This window comes from Homarus americanus, unplaced genomic scaffold, assembly GCF_018991925.1.
Source record: "Homarus americanus isolate GMGI-L3 unplaced genomic scaffold, GMGI_Hamer_2.0 scaffold34921, whole genome shotgun sequence".
NCBI classification, from domain to species: domain Eukaryota; kingdom Metazoa; phylum Arthropoda; class Malacostraca; order Decapoda; family Nephropidae; genus Homarus; species Homarus americanus.
This window is the reverse complement of record NW_024741901.1, coordinates 2,954,434-2,976,089: the sequence shown is the minus strand read 5'-3', so window position 1 is coordinate 2,976,089 and position 21,656 is coordinate 2,954,434. Positions and strand designations below refer to the sequence as shown.

Below are 21,656 nucleotides of genomic sequence, written 5' to 3'. Positions count from 1 at the left end.
ATCCAGTTATCTATTGCAGTTACAAGCAGTAGTATTTACTTGTCTATGTCCACCATCTTGCAGTTTATATTATGAGAGCTACATGTTTACCTATATTCCTGTTTAGTTAATGAAATAATAATTAGCATATTACTATACAGTACAAATCTCGAAAATGCAATTATTAATAAAAATATTGATGAAGGAAATTCACGTGCTGTGCAGTAGTATACAAAGATGGGTAAGTCTGGCTGGCCCTTTGTTTTTTCTCCAGGGGTACTTCCCTCAAACATTATTCTCTAACTGGTAATGTTAAGTACTGTACTGATGACCTCATAAATAACATTATTCTCCCAAAGTATAAACAACTTTTTAGTCATTTCATCAATATAAAATAGCAATTCCATAACTATGGAAATTATGAAATTAAAAAAATAATCTTCAAAAGATCAATCCTAAATTTTTTAAATTTTGTCCAGCTGGTTTTAACCCCTTAAGAAATAGTGTCATACTTATGCTAAGTATTTTACTCTGGATAATGATAAACAATTTTATTCAGCCAAGAGAAACTTCTGCCACTCAATATGGGTTAATATCCCTTAAATGACACCATTATGACACTCACGGGTTAAGGAAAGCATTGGAGTCTGTAGAGCCATCACAGAAGGTAACATTAGGGTGGTCCTTAGGCACACACACACTACTTGCACCTCTCTCCACCATGATGCTTTCATTCCCACATTTGCCAGAACAATCCACCGATTCTGTCTTTCCTGTGTTGCCTCCAACACATTTAGAGCAGTGCATTCTGGCATCTGTAAAGGTATTACATTAGTGTCAATAAAGACCTAATGATATTATATGAGACATGTAGAATCTGTGGTTTGGTTAAACTTGTGGAAGATAAAAAAAAATATCAGTTTAAAAGTTACATTGTTTGGTAAATATGTCATTAGGAGAGTACAGTACAATGTTCTTAAGTCAAAAGGGAATACTTTTGCAAAAATACTGCATTGCAGTCAGGATAATAATGAATAAAATTCAATAACTTCCTATTCGTCCACTGTCAAAATACTGCATCTTTGCCTTCTCCCTCTTCTTCATATCGTTTGATGGTTAGTGTTCTTATGAGAAAGGGCCTCTGAGAAATCACATGACTCTACTGTTCAACCTGCACATCAACACTAAACCTGTATTGTTTAAAATACTTGTTCTCTGTTGTTTTACATCTGGTGACTGGAAACTTATCTAATAGACCTTAACTGTCTTTTGCATTAAAGAATTATTTGAAAAAAAAGTACGAGATGTGAGAGGAAAACTTACTGCCATTAAAGTCTCCGTTACAGTCAAAACAAGAGGAATCGTCGCCACCACAGACGCTACAGACATCCAACACCCGAGGTGAATCTGACATCACCAACTGACCAGAACAATCTCTCCACTCCGCTGACATTACCACAGGATCTCTTGCCACATTACCCACATCTCCCATCTGATGATATAGTTACCTTTATTACTAAAAGAGACTTGAAATAATAACACAGCAACTGGAACTAAAAAACACACCATAGCTGAGGTAAGTTATTATAGGCAGAATTACAAAAGTTATTATAGGATATGTTAAATGTATACCACAATCGGGATCAAGTAATAAATAGAGTGACTTCTGTTTTACTTCAATATCAGTGTGATTGCGTCAGAAAGATGAGTCGAGGATCCAAAGCAACTACTCAGGCAGCTGTAATCAATAACTACCGTTAACCAGAAAGAAAGTGACTAATGTGATTGCATCCAAAAGTGCCCATGACCCTAACTTATTAAAAAATAATTAGTGCCACATCTCAGGAAATGAATACAACACCAGAGTCACTCACCTTCCAACTCTGAGCAAAGCTGACATTGATCATCTTGGCCTCGGGGGAAGCCTCCTGTTTGTTATAATTATCGCTGGCAAGGAATACCAACCGTGTTCCCTGCCGTGCTTCTGCTAGGGTCCAGTATTCACGTGTGTGGTTAAACCTGATTAGCGCTGTTGCAGGCACATAGAAGCCTCGCATCTGTAAAGGGATGAGAGTTACTATGGTGGAGAGAGAGAACTGGCTGATTCTGAGGACATAGCTTAAATATTTTTCCCATAAAAAAACTAACAGTACTGCATTGGTATACAGTACAGTATTTGATACACAGAAAATGTGAAAATACAACATAATAAAGAATTTCACCGTATCACTGCCATTAGCATGTTCACTTACTTTGTCTCAATGTTATCTCTATCTAGAGAAAAGAGTTTAAAATTTTAATTTACTCTCATTAAACATTATATAAACTCCTCCTCAAAAACACACTCCCATCCAAACTACTAGTACAAAACTGATACTTCATCATATAAAGTTAGTTTCAAAAAGCTGTCTTTCCTCTCCTCATATTTAAGGATAGTTGGTTATAGCCTGAAACCTGCCTACAATTACATTATATTAGTCTCATCGTGATAATACTGTAATCAGTGTTTACAACTGCCACTCAGAGCAATTAATATATCAAGCATGACTATCAGGAATTTTCTGAGACTAACCATTGGGTACACAGTGAACACTTGGGTATTCCCTGTTTCAAAGTCTGTGAACTGTCTCTGTCCTCTCAATGAACCTGTTTCCATTTCAGCTGCACCTCCCCGTGTTTCCGTAGCAGATGTTGCTTCATTTTCTCCTGCTGTTCTTGTAGAACTTGGAGTGCCACCACTGTTTTCCATTCTCATCATCAGCTTTCCCAAACATTCATTGTTGCTGGGCAATGAGGACAACTGGGCAAGGTCCCTGAATAAGATGGAGAGACTTTAAGTTTACTGTTAGGATAAACATGGAAAAGCTAACTTGCACCTGTTCATAAATTACACATCAATGTCGATATATGATTAATTGAATAAAAGATGAATCAAATTACATATACACAATATACATCATGAAAGCTGAACACTGACATTAGGATTCCATATAAAGCTTTCATAAAATATCCTCTATGAGGTCTTCTTACATGTTTGTGATGTCACACATGTTTTTGTCCCTCATCTCCTCCAGATTTACAATACCTCGGTGAGACCCCGTCACTCCCAGCGTTGAAGGGATTGGGTCATCCTCCAGGCCCCCAATCTGACATAAGAAAGGGTTGTCACTTGCAATCAATAGACATTTAGAAGAAATATGATTAAAGTGTACTTTTTGTAGAGCATGTTGGTATGCAGTAATTAATAAAGGAAATAAGATATTAATTATCTTGTGATTTCTGGTCCAGAATTAAAAATTTAGTGTTCTTTTGGCCAAAAGTACATCCAGAATAACACAAAAACACCATATAGTGCCAACAAAAAATCATAGATGGTGAGTAATGAGCATTGCAACAGTAATTCAATTTTCCAAGAGTCAATAGGACAACAAATTACCCACATATAATTTTTTTGACCACAGCTCCTCAATCAATATGTTCAGGAGTACCTATGTTAAGTTTATAACTAAATCAGAAAATTCAAGATTACGGTAGATATCATAATTAATGGATACAACTTTTCAACAAAACTAAAAAAAAATCAATAAGTATTCCACACCACAAAATTATCAAAATTGCTGCACAAGGTCAACTGTTAAAAGAAAATTTCACAGAACTCCATTATCCTCACATTTTTGTAAGTTGCTCCATCATCTTCAGAGACCTGCCAAACTCCTAAATTACTGCCATATGCCTGTATTATAATTATACACATGGTAGAGTCCTCATCTGAATCAACATAAAAGGCATTTGCATAGACAGAAGCCGGGGTACCAACGGTGCTGGTGCCATAAGTCAAAGAGGGTACTTGGCTCTGGACAGGAATTGTCCTAGCCTGTGGTGCATCGTTCACCTCTTGGATCTGAAATGAAATGCCTCTTGTCAGTAATAAGCTATTAATATTTAATATCATCCATGATTTTGATGAAGGATATTAAGAGTTAGTTCCTCAGTTACATTTAGACCTTGGATAATTCAGGCCCACAAAAATTCTTGATAAAGTACAGCATTACACTGAAATATTACTGCCACATGTACATAAGATCTTTCCTCACCTCTACATTAATATCCTCCCAACACTTTCAAGTAATATGTTCCCCAAGTTGCGTTATAGCATCTTCCAATAACACACATTCATCTCTCTAGTTGGATGTTTACTCACCTCTCAAGTATACTGTAAAGTGTTTACTCACCTCCAAAGTAATTATATGTTCGTCTGGATAGGTGGGACATGCCTGGGAGCTCTGAGAAGGGAAAACCGAGATGAGAAGCTTGGGGCTGCCTACGGCATTGGGAGATGGATGTAACTTCACTAAGATGTCTTGTGCTGACTCACAGGAAGATAGAGGTAACTTGATCCCCAGGGCATGGTTCATGAGTATCCACCTGCAGGGAAGAGGAATGTAGATTTTCTTTTTAGAACAAAAAAATTGTGATAAAATATGGAAATCTGTATGACTGAGAATTATCGGTACTTCTTAAATAAAAAAAAAAGGAAAAAATATACTGGAGAGAAATTACTATAAAGTATGAATTTTGTTTCATAGAGGCAGAACTTACGACTCATTGTGATAAAAAATAATTAAATAATATTAATATCTAAAGAAATACCGATGCATAACTTGATAAGGCATCTGTGTTATTTGTGCACACCTAAACAACTCTACCCTTCTAATGACTTAAATCATTTGAGATTTTATCAAGAATTAAAGAGAGATGGGCTATAATGCTTACGTGTCACCACCATCCAGAGAAAAGAAAATATCAATCTTAACATCACTGCGGGTGGTAGGTGGCTCAGTCCACTCTAGCCACAGTCCTCTCTCTTTATGTACATTACTTGTAGCTCCACTGAGCTCTCTTCTTCGTTCACTGAGCCTACCACGATCATTTCTTTCTTCCCGATGACCTTGTCTTTGTCTGCTATTTCTACGAGTATTTTCACTTTGTTCACCGCCGCTTTCCCAATAATTGCCACCTCCACCGCTCCACCAGGGACTATCATCTTCAGTGCTGTGCATCTCTTCTACATTAAGGTGGAGCTGCTGGAGAGACCCCACCCATGACACTATTGCTGGGTGGGCACTGTCCAACAGGCCAGCTTGGGAAGCTTGTTTTGGTAGATCTGCAAGAGAAGAGACACAAGAAATATTTTTTAGATTTTTAGGTGATGCTTTACAGAAGAAATCATAGTAATATTTATTCAGTAAAATTGTCATACAGGTTTACAAATGGATGGGCATGTTTATAAATTATGCAATTGTACAGTTCAGCATGAATATATACAATACTGTATAGGTATACAGTTCACATAGGCAATTGGAGTTCACAGTTTCCTGTGTGAGACAGTGCAGGTAAACAACAATGCTAAACAGTAAGACAATTTGTCCAAGGATAGCCGACAAAGCTGCTCAGGTGCTTATTTCCAGGAAGTTCCTTTGCTTAGGTTTACAGGTGTACAGGAGTAATATTGTAGTGATTTTTTTTTATAAAATTCAACAGGCTGGCAGATCACTGTGGATAATATAGAAACTCACTCTTTTCTTGCTGTAGCTTCATCTGTTATGCATTTTTGCTTTGTTTTAGCTTTGAATTGTTTAATACTGTAACTAGTTTTGATGTGGCCTGGAACTGTAATTTGTTCCAGTCTGTTATAGCTATACAGAAGAAAAAAAATTTCACTTTGCCACAGACACCAGGTACAGTATCATAAAATAATGTTTACTCCCTCTAGTGCCCTGCCCAATTCATAACCCTAATCCTTGCAGTGTAAAAAATTTATATGACACTAATTATATTGAACTTAAGTTTAGTAATGGAGGCTCACCTCACCTCATTCCTACGAAATCTGCCTTTCTCCTACAGACTGCTGGATACTTATCCGAGTTCCACAGGAAGAGGTTATGAGTCTTAAATGAAGTTCTCTCAAGGCTTTAGCCAATGTTAAGTTGTAGCAATGTTGACTTTCACGTTTGCTTGTCAAGGTGGCGCCATTAGCTCTGCCATCCCGCTGGCTTATGTGACCGGCCAAAAGCACGAGAACCAATCACCATTTAATATGTCCAGTATTTCTGAACTAATTTATCAGTTTATGGTCTACTCAGACAACTCAGTGTTGCTTTTTATAACCAATAGTTATTATAAAAGGTAATCTATTTTTAGTTTATTTATTTAAACTAATTTACCAGAATTCAAGTAATTTACAAGAAAGAGTTAACTTGTCTTAACCTGGTGAAAATCCAATGGCCACAGATGCTCCTTATACTAATTATTTATAATAGAAATAAACCAACACCTCTTTTGATATTTTTATACAAGTGAATCATAGATTATATAGATTACAGAGAAATCCATGACATAGCCCTGACAACAAATGCATTCAACAGTGAATTAATATAGAAGCCCAACATTCAAATATACAAAGGTGCTATAACACTCTCAATGGCCAGTCACCAAGGCAAAATTTACAAATTATTAATCTTACGTGGAAACATACAAAATAAATTGCCATACAAAGTTTGTTGTTCAATACTCTGGGCACAGTCCATTGAAAATCCTGTAAGCGTGACTCAGCCTCAGTTGCTTCAATTTATCCACCACACTTAACATGTTCAGTGATTGACAAAATTCACGGTCAATGTGATCTCTTTCTTTCACGTCAAGAATGAACCTCATCACCTTGTTTTATAGACTTGACTGTTAGTTAACACAATAAAATTAAAATTATTATACAGTATCAGTCATTTCTATACGCACCCTATATACCTTTTTCTGGTTTTAACTTACATATATTAATGTTTCATAAATACTTACCATCATCTACATCTTGTATTCTAATGCTTAAATAACAATCACTAACTAAAAAATAAAGGCTAGTATAAAATAAAAAACATAGTACAATATTCTTAATTCTTTTCCATAGGCCTTGTTGTTACATAAAACAATACTGTTCTATCTTTATCCACCTTCCTACAAAAAAAAAAACACTTTAAAAATTAAGATCTATTTTTGGGTGAATGTACACAGGATGCCAACACCTACTCACCAATAGACATCTCCCAGGCCTTCCAGTAAGCATCATCATCACACGTCACATTCACAATATCCAAAAGCTTCAGTTTCTTGGGCTCATTCTCCTTGAGGGATATATTGTTGACCACCTCTTTTATGGGGATCACAGGAAACTCCGGGGCCACGAGTTGTACCACTTTTCGACGAATCCCAGATGCTGCCATTTAATTACAAGGAAGTAAAATTAATGCTTACAGTTAAATTTCAAATGTTTCATACAAAGTAAATATAACAGTAATTTAATATTATTAGCCGAAAAATCACTCAAAATTGTTTGGGTTTTTCTTTAAGTTTCACAATATCTCACAGATCTTTCCTTAAATGGACCAGAAGGAGACTTATGCAAAACCTGTGACTATCAGGATCCTGCCCCATTTTTACAAATAATTCAATCAAAATATCCTTCTCCTCACTGTCCATCATCTTCCTTTCTATCTCCTGACTAATGGTCTCACTCATCTCACTCTAACACCACAAAAAATATTCTCTTTGCTCCTGCATCAACTCAAAGTTCCATCATTAATTATTACTCACTCATCTGCAATTTCTAATCCTTTTTAAAAAATTTCACTATACAGGTACTCCCCGACTTACGACGGGGTTAGGGACCGACATCCAGGTCGTAAGTCGAAATGGTCGTAAGTCGGAAATGCTTAAATAACACATAGAAAATCGAAAATTTGGGTCTCTTTTTCTTCTCACTTTAAGCTTGCCAGCCATTTTAAAGTGAATTACAGATGAAAATTTTGTCTGTGTACTGACTTTGGGACTCAAAAATACATAATTTGACCACATTTTGGTATTACTGAGGCGATCGTAAGTGCGGGTGGACGTAAGTCAAGTCGGTCGTAAGTCGGGGAGTACCTGTACATAGTGTCTGTATTCAAAGTATATTCTCAGAAAATCAATATCAACTACATAGTGTACATTGTTCAGGTACAAATCAATGTAGAGCATTACAAAGGTTTGCCAGCTCTGGTAGTATACCTTGCCATGAATGTTGGTTACTATTTTTCCTTTTCAAGATCTCTTTTAAAGGTCTGGAATTTTATATGATTTTAAAGTTATTACAGTATTTCAGTTTTCACAAGCTCATCCCATTTCTTTCTGTCATATATCATCCAATACTGTCCTTCATTTATTGATGAAACAATTAAACTGATGATCAAGTAAAGTTGAAGTGTCACACAAACAGTTCTTATACTGTAATTCCTTTCTAGTCAGTTTAGTGTTACTGTGGCTTCAGGTAATCATATAGTAATCTTGATTTATAATAGACTGACCCTTGGAGTAGGGATATCAGTATTAAGATGTTCATTATTTGAAGGGTGATTATTGATTTCTTCCTATTCAATAAGAGTTTTAATAGGTTTTATCATTTGCAATTAAAAGTTTGACATGTAGGACCTATCTGCAACTGTCAAGATTAATTCAGGTATGAGCCATAGAAAGAGATCCCATGAATAGTCTATCTTGAGGATTAGATGTGGAATGCAAAGCATGAAAATACTGGACCTAGATAGAGTTGGGTATTCTTTCAAGAAGAGGATACTTGGAGAAAAAGTGATTTAGGTATCCACCTAGTGAGGATTTTAGGTGGTTAGGTTTACATGGGAAATACGGAAGGCTGGTGGGACATCCTTCATGACTAACATCCCTTCTTCTGTGAAAGGTTGATTTATTGTAGAATATAATAATTCATGTAATCAGTGAGGCTTGAATTTCTCTGCAAGGAAATCAGGTCTTTAAGTTCTCATTTTCCAACAGAAGCATTTCTCCAACTTAAAGTGAGGACCAACTAGCTTCTAATGCTCCTTGGAATCTTTTTTTGCATTGTAAACTGAGGCAGGAGGGAGAGTTTGGTCTTGGTCGGTGATTTAATTTTTCAAAAAGAAACTAAAGAAAGGAAAGTGGTTTCCTGCCTTTCAAAGCCCCACGTTAGCTTGGAAACACTAGCCTCAAAAATACTACAGTATTATTAAGGTGTACAACTATCAAATTGTTTCAATTATGATAACCATTAAAGGAACACTTACCCCTCTCTGTCATGTTAATGTGGTCAAGCCCAAAGACATATATGCCAGGATGGGGCATATAACCAAGGTAGTCTGAAGGCATCAGCACAGCAGAAGGTTCCAAAGGAGTCCAAATCTTGGATGCAGGTGCCCGTTGCACCCATGTACCATACCACGTAGTCAAATTCTCCACCTTGAAGACCTGATGATCAACCAATAATAAAATTTGCTAGTGGCACTAAATCACAACTTAAGATACAGTGTGAGGAAAGATTAAGCCAAGGAATAAATGAATGAAAAAAAACTGAAAAGCAATGTCATTCACTAAGTGACTTGAAAGCAGAGGATATTAGTCACTAACGATCTACTGTCTTCATAACAGAAGACAAGCTGTAGTCACGATACCAACCAAACCGTATAAAAAATTGTCCCAAACACAATATCTGAGAGACATAAACATAATAAAAGTCACTCGATTTCCTCACTGTGCTAAGATGTATAAATACCCTATATAAAATCCTCGTGGCACTTAGTATTTCAGCTATTACAACACAAATTAGCGGAGCCTTCTTTGTGCGTATTTACAGCTGATTCACCAGGCAAGAAGATGAAGGTAGCAATGTGTGTGATGGAGGGTGTGGGAGGGGGTTTTGAGAATTGCAATTAAATGCCAGGTAGCGACGTGTCCTCCTAGTATTACGTATTCAATGATTATTAGATGTTTTAATTGCCTGTATGTTGGCCTGGCGAGTTATTGCTAGGCATTAACATACCTAGGTATAAAGCTAGACGTCGCATTCTGGATTGAACAAAAAAAGAATATATACAGTTTATCTAATGGCAGTTCTTTCTTTTGTATTAGTACAGTAGTGTGAAAAATACAGGGGACAAAAGACTTTTACATATCCCCTTGGAGGAAAGAACTGACATACTGTTCTGTACCGTACTGTATATTATAAACATATACAAGCCTGCCTGCACTACTTACCACTCCAGAACTGTCGTGGGTGACAGTTGTGGCAGTGCTGTAGATGTCAGACATGGTAATTTCATTCATTTGTGAGTTGTTGCAGTTACTAGGCAACCTCAGAGGCCCAGGAAGAGTCCACGGAACTTCAAAATCTGTATTAGTGGGATAAAAGAAGGGTATCAGATGTTACTGTCTTTGAATTGTGGTGCAGGTAAATAATAAATGTGATTTAAATAGTGTAACAAGCATGTCCATAGAGTCCCTATATATTTGGTTGAAATTATGGTACTTTAGATTTTTCTTGGAGGTAATATTAATTGATGAAGAATGTTCGATCATGTGTGATGGTAGTAACACTTTGTATCCAAGGGATGTATCATGATGATGGTTTTCCAAATTGCCAGCCTGAATGTGGTAGTAACAGGACCTGGGCAGATCCATCTCCATTTTTATCACTTTTGATTTCTTGTTGCATGGAGCATCTGTAACTCTTGTTCAGTACACATCTATGTAACTTGTTAAACCTCTTGTAAAATCACAAAATCCAAAGGTGTTAAATCCGGAGATGGAGCTGCCCAGGTCCTGTTACTACCACAATAGTACACATTCATTCTGACAATTTGGAAAACCTTCACCAAGGATACAAAGTGTTACTACCAGCACACATTCCTGTATGTTCTTATCAGTTATTATTACCTGCAAGAAAAATCTAAGTTCCAGTATTTCAATAAATAAATGGACAATTTATGGACCTATATTGTACTGGACTGTCACAGAAGGTGTTATACAATCTTGTCAAGTACATAATATGCACTAACTCCAAAATGTATCTGAACTTGTGCCAGGGTTGGTAAAGTCTGGTCTTAAATGAGTTCACACTTGGTGCCATCACAACTCTCTCTGGAAAGATAACTCTAAAAATTTTCTGAATTTGAAGCTTCTTTAACCCGAGACTTTGAACTCTAGTAGGGCAGACATTCTCTGGTTCTAGATATGAAAACTTAACTGATCGATGTCCTCCGAGGTGCTTATAAACTTCTATTAAATCACCCCCTTTCCCATCTATATTATAAGCTAGGTAATTGCAGGTGTTCTAATCTCTCTGGGTACCTGAGGTGCTTTGTCTAAAATTTCAAGTTGAATACAAGACAGAATACATGCAAATAAAACTGAAAAGTGTTGATTAGTGAACTCTCAGCTACAACATGAATGGAATTATAATATCTTGTAACAATGGGTACACAGACAGGGATAGCTCTATAATCTTCCCACTATTTAATGGTGGGGACACAAAAACATGAATATCTTTCATTTACAAATACTGTGCAAGTAATTCAACAGTAGTGGGGATACATATGTTCCAAGAATTGTGGACAGTGAAGAGATTAAAACATGAATTACAGCTCATTATCGTCTGTGCTCCCCATTGAATTGCCCAACGATGTCATAATTACAAGAATGTTCAGCTTACTTGTTCTGAACCACATCTACTGAAATAACTAAACTGAAACAACTTATGAGGAAATGATATGTAGGACCTTACCAAACTCGCAGTCACTTTTAGATACACATTGTCCACTGGTTGTGCAGTAGACAGTATTGGGAGGACACACCATGCCACAGTTCATCCCCAGCCACTGGCACTTACTGGTCAGTGGACAGTACCTGAAGACACACATAAATTGGTACTGTAATCCCCTTGCACATGTTCTTAGCACCAACACTGCGACACCCTATAATTCTGACTTACAATTTCTGTTATTTTTATTTTTTATATTCATTATTCTGATTTATAACACCAATGTTACATATTTCCATTCTTAACATGTGACATACTATATACCCAATACTCTGATTTCTATGGCAACTATCATGTAAAAACTTAAGACCATTCACATCCAGCATGCTGACCTCATTATAGGCATCCTTCTGGCTCCTCCTCAAGTTAACAGTTATTCCAACACATACAAACCATTTTTGCACCCAATGGTATCCTACATTCTACTCCACTATATCAACTAGCCAGACTTTGTACCTCAATCTTTTTCATTGTTTATACTCATAAAAGAACCTTCTGTGCGCACTACACTCTATAGTAATTACCTACTGTGCATATTACTTCAAAATACTTTAAGTTTCGTGACCCATCATACCCATTATTACAAACTCTTACATGTAGTATATCCATCATTCATGATCTTTTAAAATAATTATTTCAGGCAACTGTGCCCATCACTCTATTGTATTTCCACCATCTATCATACAATATGTGATATACCGGTACATCAACTATTCTTTCCACCAATTTAATTCCTCACTGCCTGATAAACAGAGTAACTTACAGTGAAAGAGGGGGGCAAGAGGAGGAGCCCCTGTTTGACATACACTTCCCTCCACAACAAAGAGAAGTGACAGGACAGTCTTTGGGGTCGCTGCAGGTCAATCCAGTGTCATATTGGGGTTTGTTTATGAGGTGGCAGGTCATATTAATGGACTTCTCATCAGATCTGCCATCAGCATCCACACACTGCAGATGGAGTGTGTCTGGGAAGCAAATGTCCAACTGTTATTATACTACTATTTTGTGGGTCCCATAATTACCATCACCACAAGAATTCATTTCCAATATGAGAAAAATTGTGTTTATTACCTAATGGTGACAATACCCGATTCTATTTTATGGTATACCCTGTATTTCTACTAAAATGCCACTGTACACCAGGGAGTAATGACTTAATACTGTACATGCAATATCTCAAAATAGGAGCAATCTTCTTATGGCAACACATTGTATGGTACAGTATTCAAGTTGTAGATCCAATGGGGGTTGTAGGTGGATCAGTACTCCTATATTCAGACAGCAATATGCAAGTTCTCTCCAAGTAAAGTACTGCATTATGCAAAATAAGTTGAGGCTAATTAGTCGTCAAAGGCTTCTAATCTTTACTCCAACAAGATTCTCCATCATGTTTCTAGATGGCAAAAACTGACAAACTTATACTCAAATTTTGTTGAACATTCATTGTCATTTATTACAGTACTGCAAGTATGAGCACTGTGAATAGCAATGCAATACTGGTCTTCTTATTCCTGCATATTAACTTAGGTTATTACAGTATAAAGATAAGACCCTTGTGCTTTTAAATTAGTGTACCTTACTATCTTAGAAAGTACAGCAATAATAATAAAAAAGCATTGAAAACATCTGAACAATCATGACTCATTTCAGTAAACTATGGCAAACAAATGGTTTTCAAGGAAAATGACTGCAGAATATATAGTATTTGACTTAGGATCTTCTACAGTTTAAAAACTTCAAGAAACTTATTGTCTAATGGTGTTCCTACAAGTGAAACCTGTTATGTGTAGTTTGATTTGGTGTTGAAAACCTGCATACTGTATCTGGGATCCAGGTCTCGTTTATATGTACAGTAGATACAGGGTATATGTCTACTAAATTTGGCAAGACAGTTATTGAGCTAAGCTTAGCAGACAGAATATAAATGTACTGCATATATTGTAGAAATATATGTATGCTATACAGTAGAGTACTTTATAGTGTATAGATTCTTGACCAACACACTAACCTGGATCTGGGCAGCAGGTGAAGCCAAGAGGGCAGTGTTGATTGGAGAGGCAGGTAGTGTGAGCAAAAGACTTTCCTGAACACTGAAGGTCTGGCATACCCTGCGGCTGTATCAATGGGAGAGTAGTCAGAATATCAATAAATATGTGGTTGAGTTAGGAGCACTGTCTTATGCTTATGACCATAATTATGTAAAAATTATTACCCTAAAATACAGTATAATACAGTATGCTGGCATGCAATACATTACAAAACTGTCTTACCATTCCACAATTAGGCTCAACCTTGCAACTGCCTGTCAGCAGAGAAAACACAGTGCCCGGTGGACACTTCACATCCACTCTGCTACATCAAAGAAATCATTAATTTTCCCTGTGGGGAGCTACAGTACAGTACATCAAGAGTGTATCACCTATATGTTCCAATTTCTGATTCTTTGTCTTATTTTTTTTTTTTTTTTGGGCTTACATGGTACTATACCTTCAACATCAAGTTTATACATTACAGCAATTTTAGTGTAACAGCCCTAAAACATATTTCACTATAATACTACAATAATAATTACAGCATCATTAGGGTATGGTACCTGTACAGGAATTTTGTAACAAAAAATATAATAATGCTACAGATACTATATAGTATATCAGAAATTTTGTCTAAAATATTCTATAGTGGCAAAGGAATTGTAGTGATAAGAAAAGAAAGTATAACAAAGAGTTTAATTTCTTTTACTGATTCGTACTTAGAAGTTGGTGTATTGCATCCTTTGTCGGCACTGACACACTCCCACTTCTGTAGGCAGTAAATGTACCTGAAAAATACAAAGCAGTTTATAACATTATGCCACACAGGCAACTGTAATAAAAATACTGTAGATGGAAATACAACTGATATACATTTTTTTTTACCCTGCCTTCCTGTGTAAATACAGTAAGGCATACTAAACACCTACTTATATTTATAAAATAATAATTTTCAAGATTTTAATCGGTAGAGGACAGCGGATGAGACATGTTTTGTCTCACTCTTCAGCCTTACCATGGGACTTTAGAGTGTAAAGTACTAGAGAGCATAATAAGATATGCCATGATGGAACAACTACTGTACTAAGAAACAACCTTGTAAAGGATTGCCAACATAGATTTATACTGGGATGCTCCTGCTTGACACAAATACTCAAGTTGCTGGATGTTTGAACTCAAATTCTGGAACATGGTGGCAATATTGACAATAAAGAGCTGGACCTTGCCAAGGTTTTCGACAGCATACCTTCCCCATGAAGGGCTGAGAATTAAACTGGAAGAGTCCAGGATTTGGGGAAGTGTCCTAGAATGGATTGAAGACTTTCTTCAAGACCGCAAGCAGCTTGAGGTGAGTAATAGCATGAAACTGTCATGCGTACCTGTGACATGTAGGGTGCCACATGGCAGTGTACGGGGCCAGTTGTTGTTTGTTTCATAAATGACATGCTCGGAGCTATACTGTACACTCCTCCATACAAATGTTTGCAGACGATGGTAAGGTAATCAGGGATATTAAGAACCAAATGGACTGTGAAAAGCTACAGAACAATCTCTGCCACCTTCAGGAGTGATCGAAGGAATGACATGATTCATATTACACTCAATAGCCCATAAAACATGTAGTTATGACCTTTCATCACTTACCCACTGAATGTACATTTTTTTCTAGTGTCTACATCCCATTCTCCCACAAACGAAATGCCATGTTAGTGTTTGTAAATTTGAAATTATGATCGAATGCATATCTGTAGCTGTAAGATATATATGTCTACTGCTGGCTGAAGCATTTAAGTTTCAATAAGTGTTATGTTGAAAGCTTCAAGTGTATTTACTTTTAGTGAAACTGCAATATACAGTAAGCCGAGTGTTTGAGCTAGTAACATATTAAAAATTCCTTTTTCCGCTGTGTAAGAATACGAGATATATACTCACTTCTGAAATTAGATTTCCTTAATATAACGACACCAGAGAATTTGATGAGGATATTGAAATTACTGTAAATTTTGTATTCAAGAATCTCATTAATCATGAGAGTAAGACATATCAACTGCCAGATTCTCTGAAGCAGGCCTGAACTTGTATGGGTAGTCTACTGTTCACTAAAACTTACTCCCCAAGAAATGTGACTGCCATTCTGTGTAGTTTTCACCAATACAAATGATGCATTGCTTTAAGACTGGCCCCTCTTCAGTGTGTAAAAGCTAAGCTGGCAGAATACTCACCCTCGGGGACACATGGTGTTCATGGAGTCGGGTGAACGGCCTTCACACCTTCCTGCTGTTTTACATGTCCCACTAGACAAACAGAACACCTGTGGGCACAACCACATATGTCACACCAAGTTACACATCCTCTATATAATTTGTAGGTGACACAAAGAAAATATAAAATCATTCTCAGTAACCTAACTACGTATAATGAATTTTAGAAATGTTTACCTGGTAACTCCTGTCAAAAAGCGAAGTCCATCACATACAAATTTAATTGGTAAATGTAATGCCCCTATAATTTTAAACCGAGTTTTCAATTCCAATCATACATGCGAAAAGGACCTGGGTGTGTATGTTGACAATGAACTGAAGTTCTCGGGCCATTGTGGGAAGGTGAATCAAGCAACTAAATTATTAGGTCTTATAAGAAGGTCGTTCACATATCTAAAGTTCTGTCCCTCGTAACGATCTTCAAGAGTGAGATGCTTCCCCACCTGGAGTACTGTCACCCCGTCTGGTCCCCGAGATATGCTAGGGACTGTCAGTTGGTTGAAAATGTCCAAAGGAGGGCCTCAGCTATCCAAAGATTAGAGCGCCTGCAACTGCCTAGCTTATAATACAAGCGGACAAGGGGTGACCTAAATGAGGCGTATAAACAACTCAAAGGGCACTACTCAGTCGACTGTCCAAATGTCCATACCTGGAGCTGGCGGACGCCAGCCCAACAAGGGGTCACAGGTCAAGGCTGAAGGAGCCGCAAGTCCAGAAAACTGAGGGTGAACTTTTTCAGAGTGAGAATTGTGAACTCTTGGAACAACCTGCCAGAGAGTGTTGTGATGACACTGAGTGTGAGCTGTTTCAAGACCAGTCTGACCAGACTTGACCAACACTGGAGTGGGTTCAAATACATTGAGGAGCCAGTGCATGCCCAGTACTTGGCAACAGCAACGAGCTTGCCTAGCCCCCGAAGATCCTGTTCTGTAAATGCCTGGATGAACAAAGGTCCCCAGTGATTGAAAAATGGCTTATGTGAGTCCTATCTTGAAGAAGGGCGATCGTCACTCCACGAACAACTATAGACCGGTGAGCCTGACCAGCATAAGATGTAAAGTATTTGAGAGTATTATCAAGAGATACTGCAATGGAACATCTACTACGAAACAACCTTGTAAAGGATTGCCAACACGGTTTTATGCCAGGGTGCTCCAGCTTAACACAATTGTTCAAGGTATTGGATATTTGGACCCATATTCTGGAATGAGGTGGTAATATCGACAATATATATACATACCTAGATTTTGCCAAGGCTTTCGACAGTGTACCCCACGAAAGGCTGAAAATCAAACTGGAAGGGTACGGAATTCAGGGAAAAGTCCTAGCGTGGATAGAAGATTTTCTACATAACCGCGAGCAGTGTGTGGTGATTAGTGGCACGAAATCATCGTCCGTACCCGTCACAAGTGGGGTACCACAGGGCAGTGTATTTGGCCCGCTGTTGTTTGTTTGTTTCATAAATGACATGCCTGATGTTGTACACTCCTCCATACAAATGTTTGCCGATGACGCCACGTTATTTCGGGAAATCAAAAACCATGCGGACTGCGAATAGCTGCAGAAGGATCTCTGTGAGCTCCAAGAATGGTCAAAGAAATGGCTGCTAAGATTCAACGTCACGAAGTGTAAGAGGATACACCTGGGGCGTACCAACATTGTCTCACTGTTCAGTCCCCAAAACAACTTCTTCCACCAATAGTTCATTAACGGTATATGTAAGTTCCACCATTTTTTTCACTACAACGGTTATTATTTTATTGTCTAATCATCACTACATATAACACCACTGTTCAACACCTACATTAATCTGTATGTTCACTGTATGTTTCTTTACCTTTCTCTAATGAAGGCTTTTGTTAAACCACCAATGTATGTAATAAGTCATTTATGTCCAATGTATATTTTCAGCCTTCGGGCTGCAGAATTTTTTCAATAAACCGTTAATTATTATTATTATTATTCATATAACATCATCCATCATCACTACATATAACACCACCCATCATCACTACATATAACACCATCCATCATCAATACATAGAACACCATCCATCATCACTACAGATAGGTAAAGTAGTTTCCGAGATTCTCATGCTGACAAACAGACATACTTCTTTGTTTTATATATATAATATAAGATTGTCATATACTTCGTTCTACTTACAGTAAATATTGAGAATGATATTCACTTCCAACATTTACGGTAACAATTTCCAATATTTACTGTAGGTAGAAAAAATAACTATTTTTAATTGTTACAGGTGCGTAGGGATTTTTATAACATCTTGTATAAATAACATACAGGTAGTAGTTAGGTTTAACTTTTCTGGTCCAACTGAGACTTTACATAACAAAACTGAATTTACTTGAAAGTGGTGATATTTAATAACACAATTCTTGATAAAATATGCTTCTTTTAATTGGATTCTTAATTAACAAACTCACTGTTAACTTAACTTAAATGTTCAGAGTTACCTCCTTTTATGCTCCACCCCTTACGTTACCTCCTCTTATGCTCCACCCCTTACGTTACCTCCCCTTATGCTCCACCTCTTACGTCGTCCCCTCTTATGCTCCGCCCATCAAGCCATTCCACACACTATCTCGGTGATTGGTGACCGTGACCGCGGCGACAGGTGGCACAATCGAATCGGCGGTCATGGATTTCGTGAGCACCCTATCGTGGACAAGTGGGTCAGGAGGTGGCTGACGCCCCCTGACACACATACTTCCCTGATTATGTTAGTGTCTCTCAAGCCAATAACAAACATTCTTAACTGAATGTTTTGTTCCTGATATGCATCAGGTCACTGACCCACATCGGGGCCTGGGGGCGAAAATGTAGTAGTAGTAGTGGTGGTAATAATAATAATAATAATAATAATAATAATAATAATAATAATAATAATAATAATAATAATAATAATAATAATAATAATAATAATTCATTGTAAATAAATTTAATATAAAATTACAAATTGAAAATAAAATAATAATGATAATAACACTGTAATAATAATAATAATAATAATAATAATAATAATAATAATAATAATAATAAAGAAATACTAAAATGAAAATATGATCAAAAGTGAGAAACAATATATGTATGTTACGTTGTCAATGGTAAGAGAAACAATTGAGACCTTTCAACTGTGTGTAAATGAGGCAGAAAGTCAGATCAGCAACCTGGGACTTGGTCACAATTTTTGTGATGCCATATGGCAGCAGGGTCTATCATTAGACAACACATTATGCTTCCAATATCTTCCCAGGCGGCAGTACCTCCCTGTTTGGTCGCTGCCTGCTACCTACTACCTCAAAAGTGGAACCAAAAGGAGTAATAGAAACTGAATAGCCTACTTATATAGATTTATACTCTATAGTACCGTATATGTTCAACATATTTGCCATTCCTGTCAGTGCATTTGTATTATCTGGTTATCCATTGACGCTGAGCTGTAAGATGTCAACGGAAATTTGAATACAAATGGACAAGCTTCAGTGATTCGGTTTCGAAGCTTGTTTTAAAATTATGGCAGAGGCTTTACATTACAGGTCAGTTGATAAGCAGATTATGATAGGGCACTGGCAAAAATGGCGAACATATTGAACGCATTCATAAGATAACTCGACGTCTGTTTCTACTTCTCTTCTGAGCGTAGTATATTAATTTACTTTACCATCTCCGAACTTTAATCAGTGTGTGTGCTATTGTATTTTGCTGTTGCCCTTGTAACCACTGAATCGCTATACCAACCCACTTGGTTCTTGCTGCAGTGGGCTGTTACACGCATGCAAACAATGACCAAGAAGAAGGAAGAATGAAGCAAGGAAGCAAGGGAAGAGGCGGAGAGGAACAGCGAGGTCAGAGGGGAGGGGGGTGAGAGAAAGGCAGGGTGGGGGTGGGAGGCGTTAAGGATGGGAAGATGGATGATAGAATGGCTCGTTAGGGGTGGGAGAAGATGACATGGTGAAGGGCAGCTGATGGATGGCGTACCACTTTAGGGCTGACTACAGTATGACCTAAAAACCTGTCGCCCCACATTATTCTCCTCTCCTAGTGAGCTGCATCGACCTATAACCTTCAGACTTTTTGATGCACTTCTTTAAGTTTTTTGGGGCAGTCATCGTCATTCTATATTCAGTGACCATAAACCAGCTATAGGAAATAATTACCGATATGAAAGTTTGAAAGAAAGTGAAAGTGGTCCCATAGGCAAGACTGCCCGTTCGGGACAGTGTGGATACAGCACACTGTATATTAAGCCTTCGGTACACAAGGAGGCAGCATGGCCGGTACTGCACTCGACCGCCTTTACTTCCCCAGTTGTAAACTTAGGTAGGTACCCATTTACAGCTGGGTGAACTGGGAACGCCCAAGAATCGAACCAACAGGAGGCGATAGCCGCTCTCTGTATTAAAGTTTACTAGTGCATATATTGATTGTAAAATTACAAAAATACTAGAGAAGTTATCACCGAGTGTCGATAACTGGCAGGGGAAAAATAAATGGCGTAGCGAACAATTCTGAATAATTTATGAAATTCCTCGGTGGCGTAAGGAGTACCACGAGTGCGTCACAAGTAGCAAAGATCGATCAGTTACTTACTTCAGGGACACGTAACACTGTCGTACCTGCGATATCTAAGCAAATTTAAGCTTCACTCCCTCCCCTAATTGCCATATCTTCCCCTCATGTTCCCCTTTACACCCTCCCCTTTTTCACTCAGCCTGGCCCAGTATGACTCAGCCTGACCCACAGTGACTCAGTCTAACCCACAGTGACTCAGTCTGACTCGCGTGGCGTTGTCAATGGTTTCTCTCCCGGCGGCGTCACCCCCATCACGTCACGCTGAGGGAGCAGTGTGGGGGAGGGGGGGGGAGGGAGAGAGCAGGTGGACTGAGGAAGTTGACGGAAGGGGGAAAGGGATATGTCGATGGAAAAGAAGGGGAAATGGTACAGGTAGATGAAAAAGGGGAGAGCATGAAGATGGGAGATACGTGTAGGTGGATGGAGAGAAGAGGAAGACAGAGGAAGATAGAAGAAAGAGGGAAGTGGAAGGGAGAAGGGGGATGCAGGTAAAATGGTATGGGGCAGGTGCAACAAAATGGAAGGGGGAGATATATTAGGAGGGAAGAGAATGAGAGGGGGTGGAGAAGGCATAGGGGGGGAGGAAGAATGGAGAACAGTATAATCAAGACTAGCGTCGCTGAACAAAGGCAGGATTAGGAAAGGAAGGAAGGAAGGGGGGGGTTATAGTGAGGTTGATTGTGGTAATTATGACTAAGCTGGTTGATGGTGGTGTCGCAGCTCTCTAAAAACACCTCGCACCACTACCGCTGCTGTAGTGTTGGTACGCCTGGCAGCAAGTGGTCACTGCCAAAAGTTACCCGGTAGTGTATGACTCGTAAATTAGCCTCGATAATTATACGCTGTGGAAAGGTCAGGGTCAGTCAAGAGTATGGTACCTATGTGTACATGATCTACAGCTTATGGTATTTGACATTAGTTATCATCGATGCGGCTGGTCGAATACACACCAAATTTCATTTAAATTTCTGAATTTCAACTTCTCTCCCAAGATTCATCGATGTTCCCCAGCTTTACATTTGAAGCCATATGATGCAAATATACAAGCTATGAAACGTATAAAAATTGTGAAGTAAAAAAAATCTGGTAAAACCATTTAAATATTATCGTACACA

General features: G+C 37.9%; 1 protein-coding gene across 7 annotated transcripts in view; it reads right to left on the bottom strand.

Annotated features, from left to right (window-relative positions):
- The window catches only part of LOC121876169, a 112,149-nt gene that overhangs the window by 56,247 nt on the left and 34,246 nt on the right, over nucleotides 1-21,656 (bottom strand). For 6 of the 7 annotated variants that reach the window (XM_042381117.1, XM_042381121.1, XM_042381122.1 and 3 more), the window contains 17 exons: nucleotides 15,906-15,994; nucleotides 14,403-14,471; nucleotides 13,924-14,005; nucleotides 13,662-13,767; nucleotides 12,417-12,618; nucleotides 11,618-11,739; nucleotides 10,093-10,226; nucleotides 9,126-9,306; nucleotides 7,064-7,246; nucleotides 4,753-5,143; nucleotides 4,212-4,404; nucleotides 3,650-3,880; nucleotides 3,010-3,125; nucleotides 2,552-2,792; nucleotides 1,854-2,036; nucleotides 1,303-1,471; nucleotides 605-794 (listed from right to left, as the gene is read on the bottom strand). In XM_042381117.1, coding sequence (XP_042237051.1) covers nucleotides 605-794; nucleotides 1,303-1,471; nucleotides 1,854-2,036; nucleotides 2,552-2,792; nucleotides 3,010-3,125; nucleotides 3,650-3,880; nucleotides 4,212-4,404; nucleotides 4,753-5,143; nucleotides 7,064-7,246; nucleotides 9,126-9,306; nucleotides 10,093-10,226; nucleotides 11,618-11,739; nucleotides 12,417-12,618; nucleotides 13,662-13,767; nucleotides 13,924-14,005; nucleotides 14,403-14,471; nucleotides 15,906-15,994 — 2,882 coding nt within the window. The remainder of the gene's footprint in view (nucleotides 1-604; nucleotides 795-1,302; nucleotides 1,472-1,853; nucleotides 2,037-2,551; nucleotides 2,793-3,009; nucleotides 3,126-3,649; nucleotides 3,881-4,211; nucleotides 4,405-4,752; nucleotides 5,144-7,063; nucleotides 7,247-9,125; nucleotides 9,307-10,092; nucleotides 10,227-11,617; nucleotides 11,740-12,416; nucleotides 12,619-13,661; nucleotides 13,768-13,923; nucleotides 14,006-14,402; nucleotides 14,472-15,905; nucleotides 15,995-21,656) is intronic. The other variant, XM_042381119.1, reaches the window with a different exon arrangement.